The 23,226-nt window shown below is 48.7% G+C and overlaps 4 protein-coding genes across 9 annotated transcripts in view; 2 read left to right on the top strand and 2 right to left on the bottom strand.

Annotated features, from left to right (window-relative positions):
• Nucleotides 1–5,148, bottom strand: part of LOC135830603 (fanconi-associated nuclease 1-like) — a 62,293-nt gene extending 57,145 nt beyond the window's left edge. For 3 of the 4 annotated variants that reach the window (XM_065342859.1, XM_065342853.1, XM_065342838.1), the window contains exons 1-6: nucleotides 4,042–5,148; nucleotides 3,326–3,466; nucleotides 2,686–2,799; nucleotides 2,265–2,403; nucleotides 1,466–1,603; nucleotides 159–257 (exon numbers count right to left, since the gene is read on the bottom strand). In XM_065342859.1, coding sequence (XP_065198931.1) covers nucleotides 159–257; nucleotides 1,466–1,603; nucleotides 2,265–2,403; nucleotides 2,686–2,799; nucleotides 3,326–3,466; nucleotides 4,042–4,744 — 1,334 coding nt within the window. In that variant the 5' untranslated portion in view covers nucleotides 4,745–5,148. The remainder of the gene's footprint in view (nucleotides 1–158; nucleotides 258–1,465; nucleotides 1,604–2,264; nucleotides 2,404–2,685; nucleotides 2,800–3,325; nucleotides 3,467–4,041) is intronic. The other variant, XM_065342845.1, reaches the window with a different exon arrangement.
• A 762-nt stretch (nucleotides 5,149–5,910) lies between these two features.
• LOC135830575 (uncharacterized) lies at nucleotides 5,911–15,092 on the top strand. 3 transcript variants are annotated; one of them, XR_010556067.1, is made up of 3 exons: nucleotides 5,911–6,499; nucleotides 7,655–7,774; nucleotides 12,853–15,092. XR_010556067.1 is itself a non-coding variant. In XM_065342819.1 (3 exons), the coding sequence occupies exons 1-3, from the start codon at nucleotides 6,680–6,682 to the stop codon at nucleotides 12,882–12,884; spliced, it is 498 nt and encodes a 165-aa protein (XP_065198891.1). In that variant the 5' UTR covers nucleotides 6,508–6,679; the 3' UTR covers nucleotides 12,885–15,092. The 3 variants fall into 3 exon arrangements, 2 of the variants coding, with proteins under 2 accessions (XP_065198886.1, XP_065198891.1); XM_065342819.1 differs by lacking the exon at nucleotides 5,911–6,499 and adding an exon at nucleotides 6,508–7,025; XM_065342814.1 differs by lacking the exons at nucleotides 5,911–6,499; nucleotides 12,853–15,092 and adding an exon at nucleotides 6,506–7,025 and having other exon boundaries at nucleotides 7,655–8,577.
• Nucleotides 15,093–15,530: 438 nt separating this feature from the next.
• LOC135830592 (lysine-specific demethylase 2B-like) lies at nucleotides 15,531–18,569 on the bottom strand. Its single transcript, XM_065342829.1, has 3 exons — nucleotides 18,407–18,569; nucleotides 16,902–17,017; nucleotides 15,531–16,580 (listed from the first exon to the last, which is right to left on the bottom strand). The coding sequence occupies exons 1-3, from the start codon at nucleotides 18,465–18,467 to the stop codon at nucleotides 16,047–16,049; spliced, it is 711 nt and encodes a 236-aa protein (XP_065198901.1). The 5' UTR covers nucleotides 18,468–18,569; the 3' UTR covers nucleotides 15,531–16,046.
• Nucleotides 18,570–21,366: 2,797 nt separating this feature from the next.
• On the top strand, nucleotides 21,367–23,058 carry LOC135807020 (E3 ubiquitin ligase Rnf121-like). The gene has a single exon (XM_065321115.1). The coding sequence runs from the start codon at nucleotides 21,670–21,672 to the stop codon at nucleotides 22,741–22,743; it is 1,074 nt and encodes a 357-aa protein (XP_065177187.1). The 5' UTR covers nucleotides 21,367–21,669; the 3' UTR covers nucleotides 22,744–23,058.
• The last annotated feature ends 168 nt before the right edge of the window (nucleotides 23,059–23,226 follow it).

The raw sequence follows: 23,226 nt of genomic DNA, 5'->3' as shown, positions 1-23,226 counted from the left end.
TGCAACAAGTACTTCACAAACAGAGAAGACGCTGATATAAGGCCACCGAGGATGTACACGCAACATCTCAGCGACCCGTACAGCTGGAGCAGCCAATACTAGTAATCGGGTAAGCGTGGAGAAGCAGGCCAACCGCCAAAACAGCAAACCACACATACCTTAGGAAGGAGTCACGGTCCGGGAACAGCTTGGTTTCCTTTCTAATGGTATACGTGGGGTACACAATGCTACCGTTAGCCGAGAGTAGCAGGTTGTATCTACGACAAGTACATTTTGAAGAAACAAAGTGTCCACATCAGAGCATCTGGTAAAAGGAGAGCGATCGCTCTCGCGCGCCTTTGCTCTCCCTATTTTCATTTTGGGCGCACTTTTCGTCGCGCACCTTGAGAATTTCGAGCGCATCTGCATCACTATGTGCATTCTGCAACTTGTGACACTTAAATATTTCGTAACTCGGCTTTCCCTGAACGGAATTGAGTAATCGACAGGTATATCGCATTAGAACGTTGTCAGCTGTCGGCTCCAACACATCAGAAGTCCATCTAAGGTCGAATAGTGGAGTTACGGCACTCGCAAGGTATTTTACGTCCCGTTGCAAATTTTCACTTCCGCAATTGGGTGACAATCATCATATTATTATTTTTGACATGAAGGATTTCCCTCTGTTGCATGACAGTCCAGGCATGCATAGACCTGTTTGACGTCAGGCACAGGTCTTTAGCGGTCAGCTACAAAAGAAAGGAGCGCTCTAGCTCTACGATGAATGCCACAAAAATACCATGAACCTTAGCCTCAATTTCTCGTTGTGCGTGTCTTCCCAGGGCTATACTCCCCTATAGTGCCACTGCAGTAGCACTCTAGCTGGTGAAAATCCCACTGGTGTGTTCCTCTTGCCAATAGCTTTCCAGAATGCTTGAGATTAATAGTCAAAATTGATGAAGGGAAACTAAAGTTGTGGTCCGAACAGCTTCCATTTATAGTGCGTACGGTAACTATCCAGAAAGAATTTGGCAGCTATTGGGTATTGAATCCGATTACGGTGTGGCAAGATGTTGAAAAAACCCGTATTGTGCTCGCCTTGGATAGATAAGGCGAGCGATTATTTTTTGGGAGGGGGGGGGGTGGTGGGGACTGCTCTCCCACTACTCTCCTTGAGAGGATCGCGAGAGTGATGGTTCACTCTCCTGGATTTTTCTTACACGAAGGTCTGCACATCATGCACTGGAGCCAAAAAAGAATACCAGCTATGTCTGCTGTACTGCCCACAAAACCAAGAGCTAAGCCTAAGTTACTTGTAGCAACAGTCACTTCGGGAGTCGTTCAAAACGATCAAAAGTTAATTCACACTGCAGTATATGTGCATTGCTACATGCAATTCTCTTCTCCCGTTTCTGTTTCCGCCCACCTCCTGCCCATTTGATTTCCCGAAGGTGCTAGCCGGTTGCCTCAGCTCCTAGTCACTTACATGACGGTGCTGCTGCCATTGCTCAATTGACTATCATCATCCAACCAAGAAGCAACTGCAAAGAGGTGAACGAGGCGAACAAAGACGTTGCGTGCCGACGGCAGCAGCTGAACACACTTACCCAGCAAGGACTTTGCCCTGGATGACAAGACAGATAGAACGAGTCACACAGATAAGGACTGGTTAGATCTTGGTACAAACTTCAGCCAGGGAGGTATTGTGTGCTCACCTGCTCGGCAGCCTGGAAAGTTTCCGAGGACCGCTCTTGCATACGTCTAACCCTAAATCCCGTCGCCTCGATAATCCAGCATTCAATTATGATAATTATGTGCAGTGCACATGTACAGAGTGGACTGCACGCACGTACAGTGCTTGCAGTGCATGTCGTGATTACACCAGTACATGCACATGTGACGGTCCACGTCCGCGTAAGCAATTGTCTGAATAATCTCAAATCAACCCGACACTGCATGCCTCCGAGGGGTTCTACCCAACTGTGCATGTGTGCGCGGGGCAAGACTATACTGCCAACGTTGTACCCGCTTGTACCCATTAGCATTAGAAGCAGGTTCCCTCTCCAGGGAGAGTGATGTCTGCAGTCTAGCCTACAGACACGACGCAAGCAGTAGAGCGTAAGCTTGATTCCACTCTTTGCAGTAGTCACATACATGTCATGGCCTTTACAAGATTAGACGTACTTCAGTACTAGGTATAGTATAGGGCGCTGCAGTGTTCGGTATCCTCGCCTTATCTTCGTCCAGGCACACTGCACTACACAGAACACACGGAATATTCTTACCGTTTCCTGACTGGTGCCTCTGTGCCTGACGCCGTAAAGACACTAAGTTGTTGTCGGCAATGGCGGAGGATGGCAGTCACCAAGTCCTGTTTTCCTCCGCCTGAACCACTGCCTCCTCTCGAACCCATACCGGACTTTCCTGAAGACACACGCACGCAGGTACCGGTATGCATATAAAGCACAGAACGGGAAGAGCAAAATACATCGGACATGCATTAGAGCAGCACCAGAAAATGGTCCTACTTACAAGTGCTCCGCAGCATGCAGTTGAAAAAAGCAGGTACCTGGCGTCATGAAACTGATACCTGGACATGGACAAGAGTGAAACTACCTTACTGCTAGATGGCAGGGGAAGGTCTGGCAACACCAAAGGCAGAGAGTGTGGCATGGGTTACAGAAGGCGATTAGTTTATGTGCGTACCTGATTTACGATTCGAAGCTCCACTGGCTTGGATACGAAATGACTTGGCCATGTCCTTTATATCTGGAGCAGGCAGTAGCCGTAAAATGACTTCCAGGTCATTAAGCTTTTCCTCTAGCAATACAAACACACCAGAAAAATAAAACATTTGATGGGCTCTTCTTACTTGAGCCTCCCCCCACACACACCATTCCCGCCGAGCTCTGAGCTCCGGCTGCAAACAGAAAAAGCAAGGATGTAGATATTGATCGATGGCGATGCTTGCCCACATGATACAACAAGCCGTGCTGGCCCTGGGAACGTCGCACTGCACGGTCTCACGTACTTGCCCTATATTGAACTCTATACATGTGCTTGCATATCTTACAGTACATGGAATAAATCAACAGCATACCCGCAATAATACGATGTCCAGAGTCAAGCAAACAAACTATATAGAATGGCAGGACTACTTCACGCATGCAGGGTGTTTCCCAGGCAGTTCCTCGCTTACTGATATGACACGTGGTATATTACCGCTAAGTAGGATCAGCCCCAATGGGGCAGGGGTAGTTCAACCCTGCGTCCATGTGCCCAAAATGTGTGTCCAAGGAAGGACACGCAGAATGTATGGAAGGAAAAACACTGCACGTGTCCTGACCTGTTTCCAAGAGGCCAGCGGCATGTAGCTCGTCTATAGCAGCACTCAGTCCCGAGACGATCTCGCTGTAATCTAGCTTGCAGTGCCGATGCCATCCCTTACGACGGTTGTGCAAACGAACGTATAGCTTCTGTGCATCATCTGTTAAGTACGCACAGCAGTCAAACAAAACTGTAGTTGTGTGCACCTGCCGTGTGCCTGGCAAAATGATGTCCACAGGATGGCTCGAGAATATGGTTCGGGCCGAACCTACCTTCACCAAAGTAGTCGAATAAAACTACAGCATTGTCGGGCGCCAAAGAGCGGGAGATCAAAGTCGTACCCAAGACTGTTCTTATTTGTCATGTAGAGTACTAGGTCTTGTACTGTACTAGTCTATGTGTAGGCGAGTCACCGCGTACATGCCGCTAAACTGTACTTGGTGAAATCCTGGCCTATTTGGTATTGGTGCATCCTTCCTCGGCACCCGACAGTACTGCAGGATGTTCACAATGTAACTACATGGAAGAAGAACAACAACGTGCTAAACAAACAACTTGACACATGGCGTTCACGAAGTAGACCCAGCCCATGTAGAATACACATGGCAGTCATGGACTAGAACCAGCCCATGCAGAATACACATGGCGTTCATGGACTAGACCCAGGTCATGCAGAATACACATGGCAGCCATGGACTAGACCCAGCCCATGCAAAGACGTATCAATGTATTTACCTCCCAGTCCCAGAAACGCTGTGACAATCTTCATGTCGCTCTCATCCAAGAGGCCAGCGCTGTCATCATCGCCCAGCACGCTGTCCAGTATGTAACGGAAGTTCTTCAAGTAGTAAGGAACACCAGAAAACGCCTTGCTGTCGCTGTTACGCCCGTCGTCAGCGTCATTGCCATCACCCGCTGTCGTAGGCTCATCACCGGTTAGATCTATCGTGTCCATGGCATCAGCTTGAGCTGCAGCTTCTAGCAGCTCTTCAACAGAACGGGCATCTATGTCACAGCCGGCGCTCTGTGACGCAAGCTCCTCTCGTTCCTTCCCGTCATCGCATGTATTGTCTTTGTCTGTTGGTAGAGGAGAGGGTGATTCTAACCCGGCAGCATCAGCGCCACAAGTGCTCGTAGTTGTTTGCTCCTGTGCTCCAGTAGTAGCTGTCTTGGCCGACCGAGCAAAGAATCGACTTCTCCCCGGATTGTCGTGACCACCGGCCGGCCGGCGTCCAGTGTAGCGCGCCGGCTCGGTCTCCTTATTAGAAACCACCGTTACATGTTGCTCGGGTGACCTGGCATCCACCTTTTTGGCCTGCGCATCATTGACGGTGTCGTCACACGGTGCTGCGCTGCTGCCGGGCGGTCTCTTACCAAAGAAGAACATGAGAGAAGACTGTGTCTTATCGTCAGCACTGCTTGTCTTGCGCGACTTCATTGTGCTGGGTGCTGAGTGTTGGATAGCAGCAATGCCCGATATGACACAGCGTGCACTCACCCAATCACATTCAACTCCATTCTCAAGATGCCAGACATGTCTTCATCCCAGATCAACAGAGTGCAGTCACAAATTAATTTTGACATTGAATTACAGTGCACCATGGTGCACGGGCGCTTTCTGCTTGCCGAAATGGTCACTGCTGGCAGTAATACACGTGAAGTTACTGAACTTTGTTACAGCTGTAAAATGAATGGACATGTAACATAATTTCAATTTCACGTGTGATTAGATGTGCTGTACGTCGTATCCACACTAATCAATACTCTTGTTTGAAAATGAAACTCAGCAGAGAAAAAATTAGAAGCTATTCAAATATTTGGTTTCTTTGCATTTTGCTCTCGTACCGGTATCATGCTCGACTCTCGCGTCTCGAGCGCGAGAGACGAGTCAAATCGAACACGTAGATCTACGCGAATGACTGTTGGGACATTCTTCCAAAACATGACGTCACATAATTCGTAAAAAAAAGACAACTTACTTTTGTCGCAAGCGGCTAGCCTGTCGCAAGCGCGAGACTCATCCTGGGCGCGCTCGAGCTGCGAAGCGCGACACACGAGCGCGACCCAAACTGTGTCACGTGTGTGTCGAATCTGACCGTCATATCGCCTTCGATTATTTTATTTTCGTTCTACTCGACAATTCCAAAAATCAGTGCCATTGGCTTTAGCTTTGCCCTTGAACTTGAAATCTCGTGCCTTATTCTTTCTTGGGGACTGGTGTTGGATATTGAACGGGCGGAGTGACCGCCGGGATGATGGATGAAGGAGATGATGGCCTAATCTTGGCTGCGCGCATTCTCATTTTCGCGTGGCCTGCCACTAGTGTTTGATTCACAAAGGGTGTCACAGGCATAGCTGGAGGAAGAAAGGTGATGTGAACTTCAGAAGTTCTGCCATCGCAGCACTGTATAGAGGGCCATTAGAGGCTGTGTAGGCTGTATGTTTGATTTAGTTTGATTTAGCTCAGTGCTGAGCTTGCACCGCACCACTGAACTGATCCACCTAAATCGCAAATGACGTGACCCGAACGCAGCAGTAGCACGAGGGTGCACTTGTGGTGTGTCGCAGGGCTCTGTACTAGTGTTACGAAATTCGATTCGCTTATTATTTACATCCGTTGTTGTTCCTGGTCTCGCTGTCTTGTCTTGTCCGGTGTCAAATATGGTCTGCTGTCTGTACGGGAGTGATGCGGGGTGTGCAGTATATGGGTGTGATGTGTATGACGTGGTGTATGTAGTATATGCGTTGTCAGAGAGTGTGGATCTGCTTCTGCCTGAGTGAGTGCGTTTGTCTAACTAGTTGTCGCGCATGCGTGGATTATGTGGAGCATGCGCTGTGCGAGTCGAGTTCGGGTGTGAGGGAGTGGTGTGATTCGTCCACGATGTTGTTGTCTTGGTTCTAGTCACATGTATCGTACGTACTGGTCGCTCATTGGTCGTTTCGATGTGTTCGCCGTTTCTCTGTTTATTACTGTTGGTTGTTTATTATTTCGTTGTCTTTTTCCCCCGCTCGCTTCGCCATCAGTTCTGGTTTTGATAAAGTATTCTTGGAGCCGACAAATGAGTCAACGAACCGTTGTGTGGTGTGAAGGTAAAGGGGTGGGGAGAAATTCCGTAACAGTGGCGCCCGACGTGGACTCGAGTTCCACAACTTACTACGAGCGACCTACCAAAGGGACGGAACTACTCCTCTCGTAAGTGTGCCTTGCTTGCCTCGTCCTGTTTTTTTCTCTTCGCGTTGTTTCTTTGCTTTTTTTCGCCGCCGCGATTTCTTTGGTTTCTTCTTTTTTTTTTGACCAAGGCTTGGCCTTGGGGAGTCCCTTTGCGTTTTGCCGTTTCCTTTGCTTCTCCTTCCTCCCACTTAGTTCGTCATCATGACGGAGCCTGGCAGATGGTTGCTTCCACGCCCGTTCCATGGACGCCCAGAGGAAAGCCTGGCGGCTTACCTGCGAGATTATGATTCCTGCTTGAAGACCAACGGCTACGTCGCCCCTCCAGCCGAGGGAGAAGCAGACCCTAACCGAACTAGACTCGACCAAATGCGTATCTTTCTGCTACAACGCGGACTACAGGGACCGGCGGCTCTTGTCCTTGAATCCTTATCGGACGAAGACCGTGACGATCCTGTCAAGCTGCGAGCAGCCTTAGTGGCCCGCTTCGGAGATAAAGGAAAGGAGGCAGTACGCCAAGCGGAGCTCCAGGCCAGACGAAGGACACCCGGTGAGTCGATTCCAGAACTGGGTGATGCCATCTCCATTTTAGCCGCCCGTGCCTTTCCGGGGGCCTCTCGTGATGTGTTGGGGGCTGTTGCCACTAGGGCTTTCTTGGATGCATTGGAACCCACCTTGGGCAATAGGGTAGCCGATTTTGAGCCTGTCAATATTGATGCCGCTGTGCGTAAGGCCGTTGTGCTCGAAGCTAGGAGTAATGCATCTTCTTTAGAACTAAGCCAAGGGGTTCTGAACGTGGCTGCCCCCGCTTCAACTGAGATAGCTGATTTGAAGGCCACTGTAGCTGACTTGGCCGCCGCTGTCCATACCCTAACACGGGCTGAACCAACTAGACCACCACGTCCTCCTGCTTGCTTTCATTGTGGAATAACGGGTCACTTCAAACGAGACTGTAGGAAATTCAAATATGAAATGTCACAACGTAATTCACAGGCGTATGGTTCATCTGCTCCTCAACCTCCGCACAGCTATTCATCACAGGGTCAACATTTAAACGGGCCCCGGCAGCGTTAGACCCGCCCGTTGCCGAGAACACTCTTATTCAAGGGTCAGATGATGCACATGTTTGTACCGTACCTCAGGCTGTTGCGTTTTCCTCTTCCGTTCTTTCCTCCCCAGGGGTCCCGCTCGACCGTGCACCGGAGTATACGGCCCTGCCTCCTTCCAACGAGCCCGATCCAACCGCCACCGTAACGACGGCTGGGGTTTGCCCGGTCAGCACGGCCATGTATTGCTCCGGTAAGATCACTTTTGCCGATACCACTGTTCCACTGACGGTCCTGGTAGATTCGGGGGCTAGTGTCACATTAATCGATTCCTCTGTTGTACCCTCCCATGTTCGATCATCTTTGCGTCCCACTAGCTCCATTGGCGTTGGGGCCTTGTATAGTGCTAATGGTACATCAATAACTTCTTTAGGAGTGGTGACTGGGATGTTTCAGCTGGGGTCTCTCCGGTTTGAGGGACCAGTGATCGTAGTTGACGATTTACGAGAATCATGCCTACTAGGCGCTGATCTGTTGAGGAAACATAAGATATCTATTTCTATGGATCCGTCGCCCACTCTTGTCATGGGGCCAGAATCCACCCCGATCTTGTCTTCTCGTTACACTGCAAATATCGGCTCCACCTCTTGGTTTCAACATACTTGGTCTGGGGTCGTGTTTCTCTTAGGCTTACTCGCTATCCTGGGGTTAAGCATTTTGGATGGGATTGGTACTTGGTTTTCCCTCCCACGTCTCCACGCCATCACCTCCCTTTTCCAGGTTGTCCTGGGCAGTTTGTTCATAGCGGCGTTTACCCTCAAAGGGACATGGGGTTGTCCCCAACTGTGGCCTCAGTGTGGTAACCACCGACCCGACCCGCAGGGCCAACCTCCGGAATTCACTACTCTTTGTTCCTCCTCGTTGCTCTCTGTGCCCCCATGGTCAGTCCGGGTTGTGTATCTAGATCTTCCATTGGGATGGTCGGACCAGGAGGAATTTCTCCCCACCCCTTTACCTTCACACCACACAACGGTTCGTTGACTCATTTGTCGGCTCCAAGAATACTTTATCAAAACCAGAACTGATGGCGAAGCGAGCGGGGGAAAAAGACAACGAAATAATAAACAACCAACAGTAATAAACAGAGAAACGGCGAACACATCGAAACGACCAATGAGCGACCAGTACGTACGATACATGTGACTAGAACCAAGACAACAACATCGTGGACGAATCACACCACTCCCTCACACCCGAACTCGACTCGCACAGCGCATGCTCCACATAATCCACGCATGCGCGACAACTAGTTAGACAAACGCACTCACTCAGGCAGAAGCAGATCCACACTCTCTGACAACGCATATACTACATACACCACGTCATACACATCACACCCATATACTGCACACCCCGCATCACTCCCGTACAGACAGCAGACCATATTTGACACCGGACAAGACAAGACAGCGAGACCAGGAACAACAACGGATGTAAATAATAAGCGAATCGAATTTCGTAACACAGCCTCCCCTAACGGGAGGAGTCGACCACGACTCCTTACAAAGAATAGGGATTACTATTGTGAATTATGAATTAGGGTTTATAAAATGTGTAGGTCGTCCTCGACCATGACCTCAATGAGAGGTGTCATGGTGGTCCGGTGGTTCGGTGTTTGCTTGTAGTTGTAGTCTTCTCGGTATCTGGTCCCTTCCTGTCCGGTGATGCTGTTGAAAGAGTGAAACCATCTAAGTGCCAGTTCCTTAAACAAGAGGTCGCCTTCCTAGGGTTCGTCGTTTCTAAGTCTGGCTTACATGCTGATCCCCGCAAAATTGAGGCTGTCATGAACTGGAAGACACCAACGACGCTTACGTGTTGAAAGAGTGAAACCATCTAAGTGCCAGTTCCTTAAACAAGAGGTCGCCTTCCTAGGGTTCGTCGTTTCTAAGTCTGGCTTACATGCTGATCCCCGCAAAATTGAGGCTGTCATGAACTGGAAGACACCAACGACGCTTACGGCTCTGCAAACTTTTCTAGGATTCGCCGGTTACTACCGCCGTTTTGTTCCCAACTTTAGTTCCATTGCGGCGCCACTCAATTCTCTTTGCAAAAAAGATGCCACATTCCACTGGTCCGGCCCTCAAGACACTGCTTTTCAGACACTCTGCAACGCCCTCACAAAAGCACCGGTATTGGCATTTCCGGATTTTACTCAACCTTTCCTCATTGACACGGATGCATCCAATACAGGCCTGGGTGCGGTTTTGTCCCAAGTGGGGCCCGATGGTAAAGAACATCCTATTGCATTCGCCAGCCGCAGTCTTAACCCGGCTGAACGAAACTACTCCGTCACTAGACGGGAGCTGTTGGCAGTGGTGTGGGCTTTACCCCACTTTAAAGTATACCTGATTTCTCAACCATTTTTGCTGCGTACAGACCATAGTAGTTTGAAATGGCTGCTCTCGTTTAAAGACCCGTCCGGACAACTTGCACGTTGGCAGCAAATTCTAGCTGAGTTTAATTTTGCTATCGAACACCGCCCGGGGGCCCGCCACCTAAACGCCGACGGTCTCTCTCGCGCCGACGATCCGCCATCTAGTCCAGCAACGGTTAATTTTATTACCACAGTCGATCCAGCACAGGTCAAACAAAACACACAAACAGACCCACACCTAAACCTAGTGATAGAAAGACTGCAGGCTCAAGAGGAGGCGTTACCAGGGGACCCCTATCCCGTTAAAGTTCTTCTCAACCAGGCGTCGTCTCTTGCAGTCGAGAATCACACTCTCTATCGTCAGCTACCCGGTCGTTCGGGCCGCCAATTAGTTGTGCCCACCGCCCTGAGACCCATGGTGCTAGAACTCGCTCACGCAAATCCTACGGCGGGTCACTTTGGCACAGAACGTACTCTACAACGTCTCCGCGATTTCTTTTACTGGCCTGGCTTATCAACCGAGGTACGCCTTTTTTGCGAAATTTGTCCAGAATGCGAAGTTTCCAAGTTTCCAACTCGAAAGAACAAAGCGCCACTTGGCACCATTAAAGTGGGTTTCCCTCTAGAGGTTATTGCTATGGACATTATGGGCCCATTCCCACTTTCTAAAAGCGGAAATCAATATGTACTTGTCATCGGAGATTATTTTACGAAGTGGCTCACAATCATTGGTATACCCGACCAGACCAGCGGTACCGTGGCCCGTGCTCTTATCAATAAATTGGTGTGTGTCCTTGGCGTCCCATACTCAATCCATACAGACCAGGGGTTAAGCTTCGAAAATGCTCTGATTCGGGACCTATGTACATTGTTAAACATCAAAAAGACGAAAACCACTCCCTACCGACCGCAGAGCGACGGCCTAGTAGAGAGAGCTAACAGGACTATCAAAGCCTCATTGAAAACCTTTATCTCTCACCTGAACGATGTCCCTCGGTGGGACGAATTTCTCCCTCTGGTTCAATTGGCTTACAACTCTTCTGTTCACAACGTTACAGGATTTACACCCGCGTTTCTTATGTTTGGTCGCGAACTCCGCCTTCCGCTGCACCTTATTTTTCCTATCCCTCGGGATAACGAACCAAACGTTGCTCTCTTTGTTCGCGATCTTCGCTTACGTCTCGCCGAATGTTTTCTTTTGGTCCGCCAACGGTTAAACCACAGACACAAAGTTGCTAAAACGGTGTACGACAGCAAGTGTAAAGTGCCGGTATATGTCATTAACTCTTATGTCTGGTTACATGCCCCACCCCCCAGAGGGGTCTCTCCTAAATTACATCGGTACTGGACGGGACCTTGGCAGATTAAGGGCATCACGGGTACCACAGTTGACCTAACTCGGGTGGGTCCCCTCCCCTCACCGCGACACATGCGGTCGACCTCGGTACATGTAGACAGGATTAAACCCGTCCGGGGGACAGTGACATTAGCCCCGGCAGCTCCCCCTGTTTCTCAATCCACACCAGTAGAAGAATCGGTGCCGGCACCATTTACCGTTAATCAGCCTACACCGGCCGACACAGCATCACGCCCGCGTCGGGAAGGTGCGCACCGCCCAGTTGGGTTTTATGCTCGGTTACATTCCGGACAACGGCCCGGGACAAACTAAGTCAATACGAGACGAAATCCGTAACATAGCCCTCCGTTCCGGCGAAAGCCATAACGGGGATTGACTCACCGGGTGGTTGTGCGCCCGACGAACGACCGCTGTCTCCCAACATGTGACGGGGCGAAGTCGAGTAGAGTCATGCCGTCAGTGTCCAGTAGAGTATCCACACCGTACTCGCGTGCACAATTGTAAATCATAGTCATAATATAAATTCGTAACATAACCCTCTCCTTTGCATAGCCCTCCCCTCCGTCTCACGGGGTAGACCGTGCTTCACCTACTGCCGTGTCCATTCAGATGTTATGAAGGCGCAGTGTATGAGCAATCAGTGAGGACAAACAAAACCTCACGACGGATCAATCGCACAGTTTATTGTTAATTTTTGGACGACTTGGTACAGTTTCAGACTCCGTATCCAGCCTCAGACAGAGGATCGACGGCTGCCAGGTTCAGTGTAGAACTCCACATTGCTGAATGTTGAAAGAGAATATATGTCGTGGGACGACAGCGTCGTGGGACGACAGCGTCGTGGGACGACAGGATTGTCTGACATCAGAAAAGTGCGTGCACTTCTGGAGAACCTGACAACGGACGCATTGTGTCGCTAACAAGAAGCTCCACGGAAGGCATGGACACAAGTAAAGGAAAACACAAGTAGATATACATACACTTACACATACATTTGCATTGAGGGTTTCGGCCGATATTTCTTTACACTCGGTTTTGGATGACAACGGGTATTATGAGTTTTTCGCCATGATAACTATCCACAATGCATTCGACACATCCGGGGGGGGGCAATGCGTGCCTTCCCGTACCTTGACCACCATTTTTGCACATAAAAAAAAAAAAAAAAAAAAAAAAAAACAAGACGACGGGAGGAGAGTGATGAGCGGGCGGCAGTCGTCGGGGACCGTGCAGAGTCTGAGCACGATGAGTGGGTCCCTTGGTTGTCTTGCCAGTTTGATAGAGAGGCGCAGTGTAGATCATGTACAGATCAGAACCAGCAGAATACAGCAGGCGGTCAATCGGTCAGTGAAGCAAACAACCTCGGCGCAGAGCCGGCATCAACATCTTTTTGTAACATTATTTGCATTACGACTATGATTTACGATTATTGTTTTCCGCATTCTGCCAGGGTCGGCAGTCGTCTTTCTAGTAAAGTTACCTAAGGCTAACGGAATTGTTACTGCCATGCTCTGCCTCTCTTATCTTTTCCTATTCCGAGGGCTCGAGCATTCCGGGACCCAGCCAGCATGATCTACAGCATCACCGGACAGGAAGGGACCAGATACCGAGAAGACTACAACTACAAGCAAACACCGAACCACCGGACCACCATGACACCTCTCATTGAGGTCATGGTCGAGGACGACCTACACATTTTATAAACCCTAATTCATAATTCACAATAGTAATCCCTATTCTTTGTAAGGAGTCGTGGTCGACTCCTCCCGTTAGGGGAGGCTGTGTTACGAAATTCGATTCGCTTATTATTTACATCCGTTGTTGTTCCTGGTCTCGCTGTCTTGTCTTGTCCGGTGTCAAATATGGTCTGCTGTCTGTACGGGAGTGATGCGGGGTGTGCAGTATATGGGTGTGATGTGTATGACGTGGTGTATGTAGTATATGCGTTGTCAGAGAGTGTGGATCTGCTTCTGCCTGAGTGAGTGCGTTTGTCTAACTAGTTGTCGCGCATGCGTGGATTATGTGGAGCATGCGCTGTGCGAGTCGAGTTCGGGTGTGAGGGAGTGGTGTGATTCGTCCACGATGTTGTTGTCTTGGTTCTAGTCACATGTATCGTACGTACTGGTCGCTCATTGGTCGTTTCGATGTGTTCGCCGTTTCTCTGTTTATTACTGTTGGTTGTTTATTATTTCGTTGTCTTTTTCCCCCGCTCGCTTCGCCATCAGTTCTGGTTTTGATAAAGTATTCTTGGAGCCGACAAATGAGTCAACGAACCGTTGTGTGGTGTGAAGGTAAAGGGGTGGGGAGAAATTCCGTAACACTAGGACCCATACACCAGAGATATCCCCTCGGAATCTGCGCCGGCATCATCACTGCAGTTTGCGGATGACATCGCCCTGACATGTGCAAGACGGACAGCGCAAGAGGTGTCTGATGCGCTCAGCTTGGCGGTTACCTCCCTCTCAAGTTGGCTGGACACTCGTGGTCTTGTATTAAATGCAAAGAAGAGTAATGTATTGGTTTTTACCAGCAGCAGTGGGCAGCAGCCGGACGTGGGTGTACGCTGTCGAAATGATGTGCTTCCGCACACCACCAGCGCGAAATACCTCGGCGTCTTAATCGATGAACGAATGACCTGGCAACCGCAAGTTGACCGGTGCATCTCACGCACTGCTAGGAAGATCGGTAGTCTGTGGCGGGCGCGACGCTGCCTCACTCTAGCTAGTCGAAGCAAGTACTTCCTATCTGTCATCATGCCGGATTTGATATATGGATCTTCAGCATATGGCTCCGGCTTGACCCACAACCAGCTAAACCGCTTGCAGGTGGCCCAAAACCGCGCAGCAAGGGCGGTGTTCGGACGACCACGATTTACCAGGGCCAGTGATCTCTTGGAGAGGCTCTCTGTTTATCGCATGGACGAGGTATATCGCCAGAAACTGCTCGTGCTGGTATGGCGGTGCGTTCATAACCGTGCCAGTCCTGCTCTGCAGGCACTGTTTGTTCGCAACTGCGGAGCAACTCGCCTTCAGCACAGTCTGGGCCTACAACAACCAATAGCCAGAAGCCGAGCAGGCCAATGTAGACCGGCATCTCGCGGTTGCCTGTTATGGAACCATATACCTGACACGGTGCGAGCTATGGGCAAAATCCCAGCATTCCGCCAAGCTGCCATTCCCTACACGTAAGTCGTTGTAGACTGCTACACAGTTGGCCATACCATGGTATTCAGTACCCACGAACTTTGCAAAGCCGATAATGTGATAATGTACCGTGGTGCATGCACCGGTGGTGCCACCACTTCGTAGACTGCCTCCCGTTCATTTCTGTGCTCCTGTCTTTATTCTCGTCAGCTGTGTACTTCAGCAGTTCAATTCTGTGCTCCAGTCCTCTTTATTCTCGTGAGTTGTGTACTCGTTTTGCTGTTTGTCTGGTTTATTTGAATTCGCACAGTAAATGTGTACTTCAGTTATTCTCTCCTCCCTCTTCTGAGTTTGACTCTCCGCTGGCCTTCTCTCCTCCCATCCCCTTACATCGTATTGGGCCTCCGCACACACTACATTGTCACATAGCACAACTCAACCATTCGCTACCCTGTTATTGAGCACTCCTGCTCGTTTGGTCTCGCAAATCCAAATAAAATCAATCAATCAATCAGGTTCCTACCTGTGGATGCAGCTGGGGACGCTGGTCCGCAGGCCATGGTCGTTGATGAACTCCCATGTTGGATATCCGATGGAAGTAACTATGTGTACTAGCAAAGTTACACTGCCACTGATACCATGTACTAGTGATGGTGTTACCCTATGATGTGCTGTGATCCTGTGCCCTCCCGACCTCGTGCTACTGGTGCGTTCGGGTCCCGTCATTCCCGATTTAGGTGGATCAGTTCACATTTGGGGGGACAATGGGCCAGTTTTAATTTCTTACTTTTACGACGGGGCAGCGCCAGTAAAGGTTTTTCAGAACCGCTCACAAAGAGATTTTTATATGGATAATTTCAGTTTTTTTTCCGTTCCCTACCCACCCCAACCCCGAAGGTAAACATGATGAACACGCGCGCGATGTACTGTATGTAGGCATGAGACTGCGATAACACACTGATACATACCAGCCCTCCCCACCTCGCTTACCCCGCACACAGATACACAAACACGCGGATGCACACGGTACACGCACACATACGCACATGCACACGACACAAACAGGAAATTCATGTAAAATGCAAAGCAGTGGCCACCGTACTTTTAAAAGGAAGTCAGTTGTGGAACAAAATAATTCAACTACAACGTGTAGACAAGCTGACAGCCAAAGCACAACATAGCAAACATGACATTTGCCCAAGGATTGCAGTTTGCAGACCACGCCATGGAAGCAGCAAATACAGAATGTAATATCATACAAAGTGACAAGCAAAGAAGTGGCCGCCATACACCAGAAACTTGCAGAAAGTCACATATCCAACAGATGGAAAAGTGAACAGCAATCTGGTACAGCCCACACAAGACAAAGCTGACCTGATACTTGTCCCAGGATCGCAAGTGGCAGATCCTTTTCAATGCATAACATGCAGGTGTACGTTACACGCATGGACAAAATCTGACCGTGTCGCCAGCATACAATGTCATCACATATATACCCCACAAGTTACACACATGCACAGTAGAAGCACAATGAAAGCAATGGAAAAGTACGATGTGGTTGCTGAAGCATCTTCGCACTTCAAATTCAGACTTAAATGTGGTCGTCACGAGATGATATACCTGCAAGATACAAGATAGAAATGGCGGCGGCCGCGGCGATTGCAGCCTTGCGACGCCGCATTCTGGGACTAGCGGAGGACGGGCTGTCGGAAACGTGCGCTTTCTCAACGCGTGTGGACTTTGCCGGGGTGGCGTCGGCAACAGGTGGCTCTGGTGTTGCAACGCTCTCGGTCTCACACTTCGCATCACTCGGCTCGGTAGCATCAGCAGTAGTTGTAGCAGTGTGGGAAGTATCGCTCTCTTCTTTCTCCTTGCCGCTAGTACTTGTGTCCATGGCAGTGTCAATGGTGGTGTCCATTGCAATGTCGATGGTGTTGTCCACAGTATCTATGGCGTCCATGACGATGGTGTCCATGATGATGGTGCCAGTGGGTGTGATGGTGGTACTGTCATCAGGCTTGTACCCGTGAAACTGTTCCAGGTAGTAACGCAGAGAGTGCGCGTACTTGTCCAGTGCGTACCACATGAGCTGCGTGAAGAAGGGAAAGCGGAACTTCTGCGGAACCTGCATGATAAGACACGAAGGGAGTCATAGAGGAACAAAGTGAAGTATACGGAGATGGAGAGAGATGGAGAGAGAGAGAGAGATGGAGAGAGAGAGAGAGAGAGAGACAGAGAGACAGAGAGAGAGACAGAGACAGAGAGAGGCAGAGAGAGACAGAGACACATACACACACAGTTCCACGGCAACATCGATGAACGACGTAGGAACATAACAAAACAGAAACCTTCATGCACAACTCCAAGCCTTGGAAAGCTCACACAAGGCATTGCCGTGGTAAAGTTGTAGAAGATATCATAGACATGCACACCACAGCTCACGTACCTTAGTAGTTTCTTCAATGTCCGCCACGGCAAGCTGACCGCTTATGTTGAAACTGTGCAGAAAGTTTCCACCAAACACTAGCGAATCCACAGGAGTGTGAACTGCATGAATCCAGCCTGTCAACGAACAAACATACACACACCAGTGTTGCCACATCACTTTGGCCAAATATCAGTAGGATGAAAAAATAAAATGCATCATCTGGGGGCTTTTTGCCCCAAGACCCCCATCATAGTAACCCCAGTATACACATGCACACAAAGCGCACTGTTAAAGGGGAAGTATACCCTAAAATCACATTTTCACCAGTTGTAGTCTTCGGGGTGCTGAGTCGAATGGTCTTGGTCCGAGGAAGCTGAGACGCTCTCTTCCTCCTTATGTTGTAGTCTTTTAGACGCTGAGTCATGGTTGAACAAGCTGTCACGTGCTCCCGCGTACACCAGTCACCTGGTCATCGTGCCTGCAGGGTACAACTTACTAGCCTGTTTGACCTTTTTTTGGTGCAGTCCTGTCACTCGAATTGAACTCGAGTTGAACCTTGGTGTGAAAGTTGTCGCCTGCTGGCGCGGTGACCAGGTGAGTTGGGCACCCTGGAGCACGTGACCGCTTGTTCAACCATGTTCGATTGGGAATAAAGGAGGAACGCTGCATCACAGCCTTTTTCGGACCAAAACTAGTCGACTCAGCGTCCAAACGACTACAACACATGGGCCAATCGCGGTCATCCGTGCTTTTATAAGAACGACATGGCGCTTTTAGTGACATTTTGCATACAAATCCCCATCTAGTAGGGCGCAGTCACCCAGTTTCGGTGGAAGTGCGCGAGTTCGATTGGGAAAAAAGAAGGAAGGGAGCGTCGCAGCTTCCTCGGACCAAGACCATTCGACTCAGCACCCCGAAGACTACAACTGGTGAAAATTTGATTTTAGGGTATACTTCCCCTTTAAAAAATCACGGGTCTGCATGAAACTCAGATTGAGCTATCAGATTTTCCGCCGAGACAGAATAATGATTTCACTTAGCACCATAGGAGAGAGCAATGAAAACAAACACGATGACCAGTAAGAGCAAAAATCTGGAACATGACTTCTATTATGTTCTAATTTAGTTCTAAACGAAGCATAACGTCAGAACGGGACATTTTCATGTCTGTTGTCGGCAGGAAAAGGTCAATTGTCGGCGAGTCGTGAAATGCCTCCAAAATCAGCAGGCTACTGACATGTCGGCTGGTGTGGCAACACAGACACAGACACACACACACACACACACACAACCACACACACACATACACACGCGCGTACACATGCACACACGTACACACACACAAACATACATGCACACACACACACGCACGCATTACACCTTCAAGCAGCCGAGCCCGTTGGCAACAGACCCAACACAATCAGGCATAAAGGCACCAACCAACCGAACTAGCTGGCACATACATACACACACTTACACACACTTACACACACTTACACACACACTTACACAATCTCACTCACCAGTAGGAATGACAAAAGTCCAGCCTGGTTTCAATTCGACGCGGGCACACTTCTCGACCATGTCACCCAGGAATATATCCTGCTGTTTACCCGACAACACCCACTGCTCATAGATCTGAAGATTGATTGGGGTCGGTGGAATCAGCCAGAAAACCTGCAGTGCACAACAAACACACGCACACACGCACACACACACACACACGACCGCATTGTAAGCAGGACAGTTAGTCACACCTTTTCACACTGAACCTCAACGGTAAAGAAGGGTTAGAGCACCGCTGCCCTCAAGGCGCCTGGCTCGAGTCCTGGTGGCGCCAGTCAATTTTTTCTTCAGACGTTTTCCCGTTTGCATCTTTCCCTCAACCAATGAACAGGTAAGGAGTCGTCTGTATTTTTCGAAAAATTAAAAAATCCGTCCTCGGGCAAAAAGGGGTAGGGTTGTCAGAAGAGTGCTGGCTGAATTAATTTTTTTGATTATTCGTACCTTTTTTTCTAGTATTGAGCTAGTATTGAACATCATCCACCTTCGGGTTTCCGAAGTATGCACCCCGAGTCATGTCAAGCAGGTTTGAAGCGTAGTTTTTACTGTTTGGCAAAAGTGATCTACGCTTCCACCCTGAATGGAATCACCCCAGGAAGGTCCTGATCCCTGGAAAAAATAAGGAACGTGGAGAGCTAAAAGTAAGGAATCTGCGGCGATGGATGTTGTACATCGAGTGAATGCCCTGCAGTTCTCTTCTCCATTACGACCAACTAGCAAACGCCATGGCTCTGGATGCTGACAGCAAACAGTTGAAAGAAAGGCAAGGCTGCTTTGAACATGTTGCAACCAGGTAGTAGTACAGTTACAGTTGTACTACTTCGAAGTACTATCTACCACACTCGAGATCACCCAAAGAATAAAGCGATTGAATTCAAAATCAAAAAAATTGTTGGGGATCGTCTGAAGCATATTCAAGCGAGGTACAGTCGGGCTTGATGACTGATCAAAGCCTTCGGGCTGGTCCCTTGGGCTTTGATCAGCCATCAATCCCTCTGTACCTCGCTTGATTATCTATTTGATACCATTGTAGTTGCAAACAAGTAACTACAAAAATTGCAGTACAATAGCCATGTAGTTTTTTGAATTAGTTATTTGAAAATGGTGAGCATCTTCATCTTCTTCCCGGTGCGCATGTACACATATTTTTTGAATCTGTACGTGCTCCAAGCCAACTCACCTCTGCTCAAATCGACGGCGATTTATTTCGCGATTTTAGGTCGATCGCCACGGAAAACCACACCAAACGTTGACAAAACTCCACGCTTTTCACTGAAGACGCATTGGATGTCCTGATAAAACGGATGGAAAACCTCGTAATGGCTGATGAAGAAGAAGAAATTTTTCGAACTTCCAAGGCGCACTGCAAAAGGAGTGCAAGAGTTTCGCCAGGGAAAGTAGGCAGGTCGGATTCAGTGATGCTTTTGCTGTCGATTGATGTCAGATCCAGGTGTTCGATTTGTAAGTGCAACAGGGGACTCACTTTGGCACCACTGGCTGATGGACTACCAGGCCGGGACTTTCATACACTTGTTGCACTGACTGTGTAGTGTACTGTAGACCAGGGAGTCGTAAAATACCGGTATTTACGACTCCCTGGTGTAGACGTAGTGTAGGATCGATTGTCGCAAACACCAGTATCTACTACACATGACTTTTCAGACTTTTCATGTAGTTGTAGGACGTGCATGGCCGTCGGTAGACCTACTACTCACTGTACTTAGCTACTTGGAAATGAGGCCGACTGGGACAGTGAGTTTCAGAGGTGTTCATCAACTTTCATTACTTTTCTGACAAGCAAAACTGACTGGCTGACAACGTCTTGGCAAGACTAAAAACCGCCAGAACAGAACGGAAAACAATTAGGTTGTATCCAGAAAGATAAGCACGAGAGATTCAAATAAATTCAAATAACAGCAGCCACGTGGTGCATACGACGCATCACACGGAAAAGGCATGCATAGTCCAAGTGTGTGGCGGCGTGCAAGGCACAGCGAGTAGTAAACTTATTAGTATGTAACATGCGATATATGGAATGCGTCACGACGTCACAATCAGTGTGTCTCATCGGAAGACCTTCTGAACAACTAGTACTTGACATACAATGTAGGTGCAGTCAGAAAACATGGGGTCAGGAGTAAAATTAAAACAACCAAATGGTTGAGTTGATCTGCACTGTGCAACCGATTCTCTCACCTTTCTTCCTCCAGCTATGCCTGTGACACCCTTTGTGCATCTGCGAAACACTAGTGGCAGGCCACGCGAAAATGAGAATGCGCGCAGCCAAGTAGTTTAGGCCATCATCTCCTTCATCCATCATCCCGGCGGTAACTCCGCCCGTTCAATATCCAACACCAGTCCCCAGGAAAGAATAAGGCACGAGATTTCAAGTTCAAGGGCAAAGCTAAAGCCAATGGCACTGATTTTTGGAATTGTCGAGTAGAACGAAAATAAATAATCGAAGGCGATCATAATGACGGTCAGATTCGACACACACGTGACACAGTTTGGGTCGCGCTCGTGTGTCGCGCTTCGCAGCTCGAGCGCGCCCAAGATGAGTCTCGCGGTTGCGACAGGCTAGCCGCTTGCGACAAAAGTTGTCTTTTTTTTACGAATTATGTGACGTCATGTTTTGGAAGAATGTCCCAACAGTCATTCGCGTAGATCTACGTGTACACATGTTTTTTTTTTTTTTTTTTTTTTTTTTTTTTTTTTCTAGTCAACAATTATTTACATGACTGATTAATCGATTGCATACTGTATAAAGTAGTGACGTAGATCCACACTCATCACATGTACATGTACATGCACTAGGCAATGAGATGATGATGACCTGATGACTGTAAAACACGACACAGTAAACTATCGTACATGTATGTACGTCAATGCGCGCACTTCGCTTGATTTTGTCCCTGCGAAATATTTTTTGTACGTGGCTTTTCGAATCTGATCAAGAAGGTAGAGTGAGCGCAAACTATTAATTTTACTTGCTGGACTTGCAATTTATTAGCTGAAGAGTAGTATTTAGAACAACAGTTAGCTAGTTTCATATGTCTTTTATCTGATATAGTGCCATTCGGAGAAATTGGTATAAAGTCCAAAACTGTGGTTGCATCGGAACTGGTCCAGGTTTTTAGAATTAATATTAATTTTGGTGACACACTCAGCTGAACCTGACTGCGATAGTATCAATTGTACATGTTGTAGTGCAAGGCTAGTTGAAATGGCCGTAACACAGCCTGCTGGTGCTCGGACGCCCTTTGGCCATATGGCAGCGGTGACGGTGAGCCATCATCAAGCCGAAGGTAGCCCGACACATGCTGTAGCTAGCAGTGTCCACGCTGCTATTCCGGGCATTGTTTCTTCCCACCACAAGGAAATGTCTGAGATGATGCGCCGCAGAATGCTTGAGATGGAGAGACGCAAAAAGGTGCAGCAAATGTTTGAAGCTGAAGTTGCCAAACACAAAGGCCATGAGCTTATGCACCTTGAGATTGTGCTCACCATAGTGGTGGTGACACTGTTTGTACAGCTGCTGGCGGTTTGCTGGAGAAAGCGTTACCCCCGCTCCTACAAAGCATTCATTCTGGTCGCACTATGGCTTACTCCACTTGTCACCAGTGTCATGGCCAAGAGCTGGAAGATTGCAGGATTCTCAGTGGCCATCGCCCTTGTATTTGCGTACGTCGTTTTCCGTGCGACGCGCAAGCCTCTTCCGTTGGATACGCCGCGGTTCGTCTACAAGTTCTTTTTGATTGGCCATGGCATAACACTTGGTGCCATACACATTGGCTACTTTCTTCTGATCATGTGCTTGGTGGGGGCCTTTCCACCAGCCTTCTTCATCTACTTCCTCTTTGTCATGGTCGGTGGTTTCTATTGGTCTGTTGTTTTGAGGGACCTGTCTGTAAATTGTTCCGAATTCATGGCAGCTAACCTAGGCAATACGAGCGCGTTACCCACACGCCAATTGGATACTAGTGCTTGTTTCATTTGCCGGCAGGCCCTGGAAGTCCCTAGTAGTCCTGACGACACAAGTGTTGAAAAGACGATAGCGTTGTCCTGCTCGCACGTCTTTCATGAGTTCTGCATCCGCGGCTGGTGTATTGTGGGTAAGAAGGCTATCTGTCCGTACTGCAAGGAGGTCGTTGACATGCGTAAGCTGGCGAGAACACCTTGGGAGATCAGCTACCTGAAGCACTTTGAGTTCGTTGAGATGTTGCGTCTGTTCCTCGTCTGGTTCCCTGTTAGCTGGATCTTGATTCAGGCCGTTATCTGGTTCCTGCATTTAGAATAAAGGCCGTGACTGCTTTCTAGGAGTGAGAGCCTTGATGGACTTTGTAGGACAATGCCCTATGCTGTAAGTTTGTTTGGAACAATGATTGTTTCTTCATCTGTATTCTGTCTAATTTGCTTCGCTGGGCTTTCTATCAGTTACAATTTGCAACCCATTCAATATGGTATGTTAGATCTCGATTAAATGCGTGGTAGGTCCCTTGGTTTTTTTAATTATATTGGAAGGAATCTCCACATTTAGTCATCCTGCATACAACTTGAAATAGTCTGAAATATTTTTTATGAGAAGAGTTGAAACTGATAATCCACATCGTGACACTGGCTGTAGTCCCGAGGTTGTTGAAGGTGGTGACTGTGCGCTCGTGTTCACATTGCCGTCACTTCTTGGGAGACAGAGATCACTATAATTCGAATATTTCTTTCAGCCGTAGCCCTTGCTTACACAAGCAAGAGCTACAGTGCTGGGGGGGGGGGGGGGGGGGTA

Source organism: Sycon ciliatum, chromosome 1 (assembly GCF_964019385.1).
Source record: "Sycon ciliatum chromosome 1, ocSycCili1.1, whole genome shotgun sequence".
NCBI lineage: Eukaryota > Metazoa > Porifera > Calcarea > Leucosolenida > Sycettidae > Sycon > Sycon ciliatum.
The sequence above is the reverse complement of the archived record's forward strand: the minus strand, read 5'-3'. Positions and strand labels throughout refer to the sequence as shown.

Bases quoted from the DNA above. Each gene is read 5' to 3' on its own strand.
- LOC135830575 (XM_065342814.1), top strand. From the start codon at position 6,680: ATGACGGAGCCTGGCAGATGGTTGCTTCCACGCCCGTTCCATGGACGC. The intron at 7,026-7,654 runs GTGAGTCGATTC...TTTCCTCCCCAG, and splicing joins GGCCAGACGAAGGACACCCG to GGGTCCCGCTCGACCGTGCA.
- LOC135830592 (XM_065342829.1), bottom strand. From the start codon at position 18,467: ATGGTCGAGAAGTGTGCCCGCGTCGAATTGAAACCAGGCTGGACTTTT. The intron at 17,018-18,406 runs GTGAGTGAGATT...GTTCGTTGACAG, and splicing joins GACTTTTGTCATTCCTACTG to GCTGGATTCATGCAGTTCAC. The intron at 16,581-16,901 runs GTACGTGAGCTG...CTTATCATGCAG, and splicing joins ACATTGAAGAAACTACTAAG to GTTCCGCAGAAGTTCCGCTT.
- LOC135807020 (XM_065321115.1), top strand. From the start codon at position 21,670: ATGGCCGTAACACAGCCTGCTGGTGCTCGGACGCCCTTTGGCCATATG.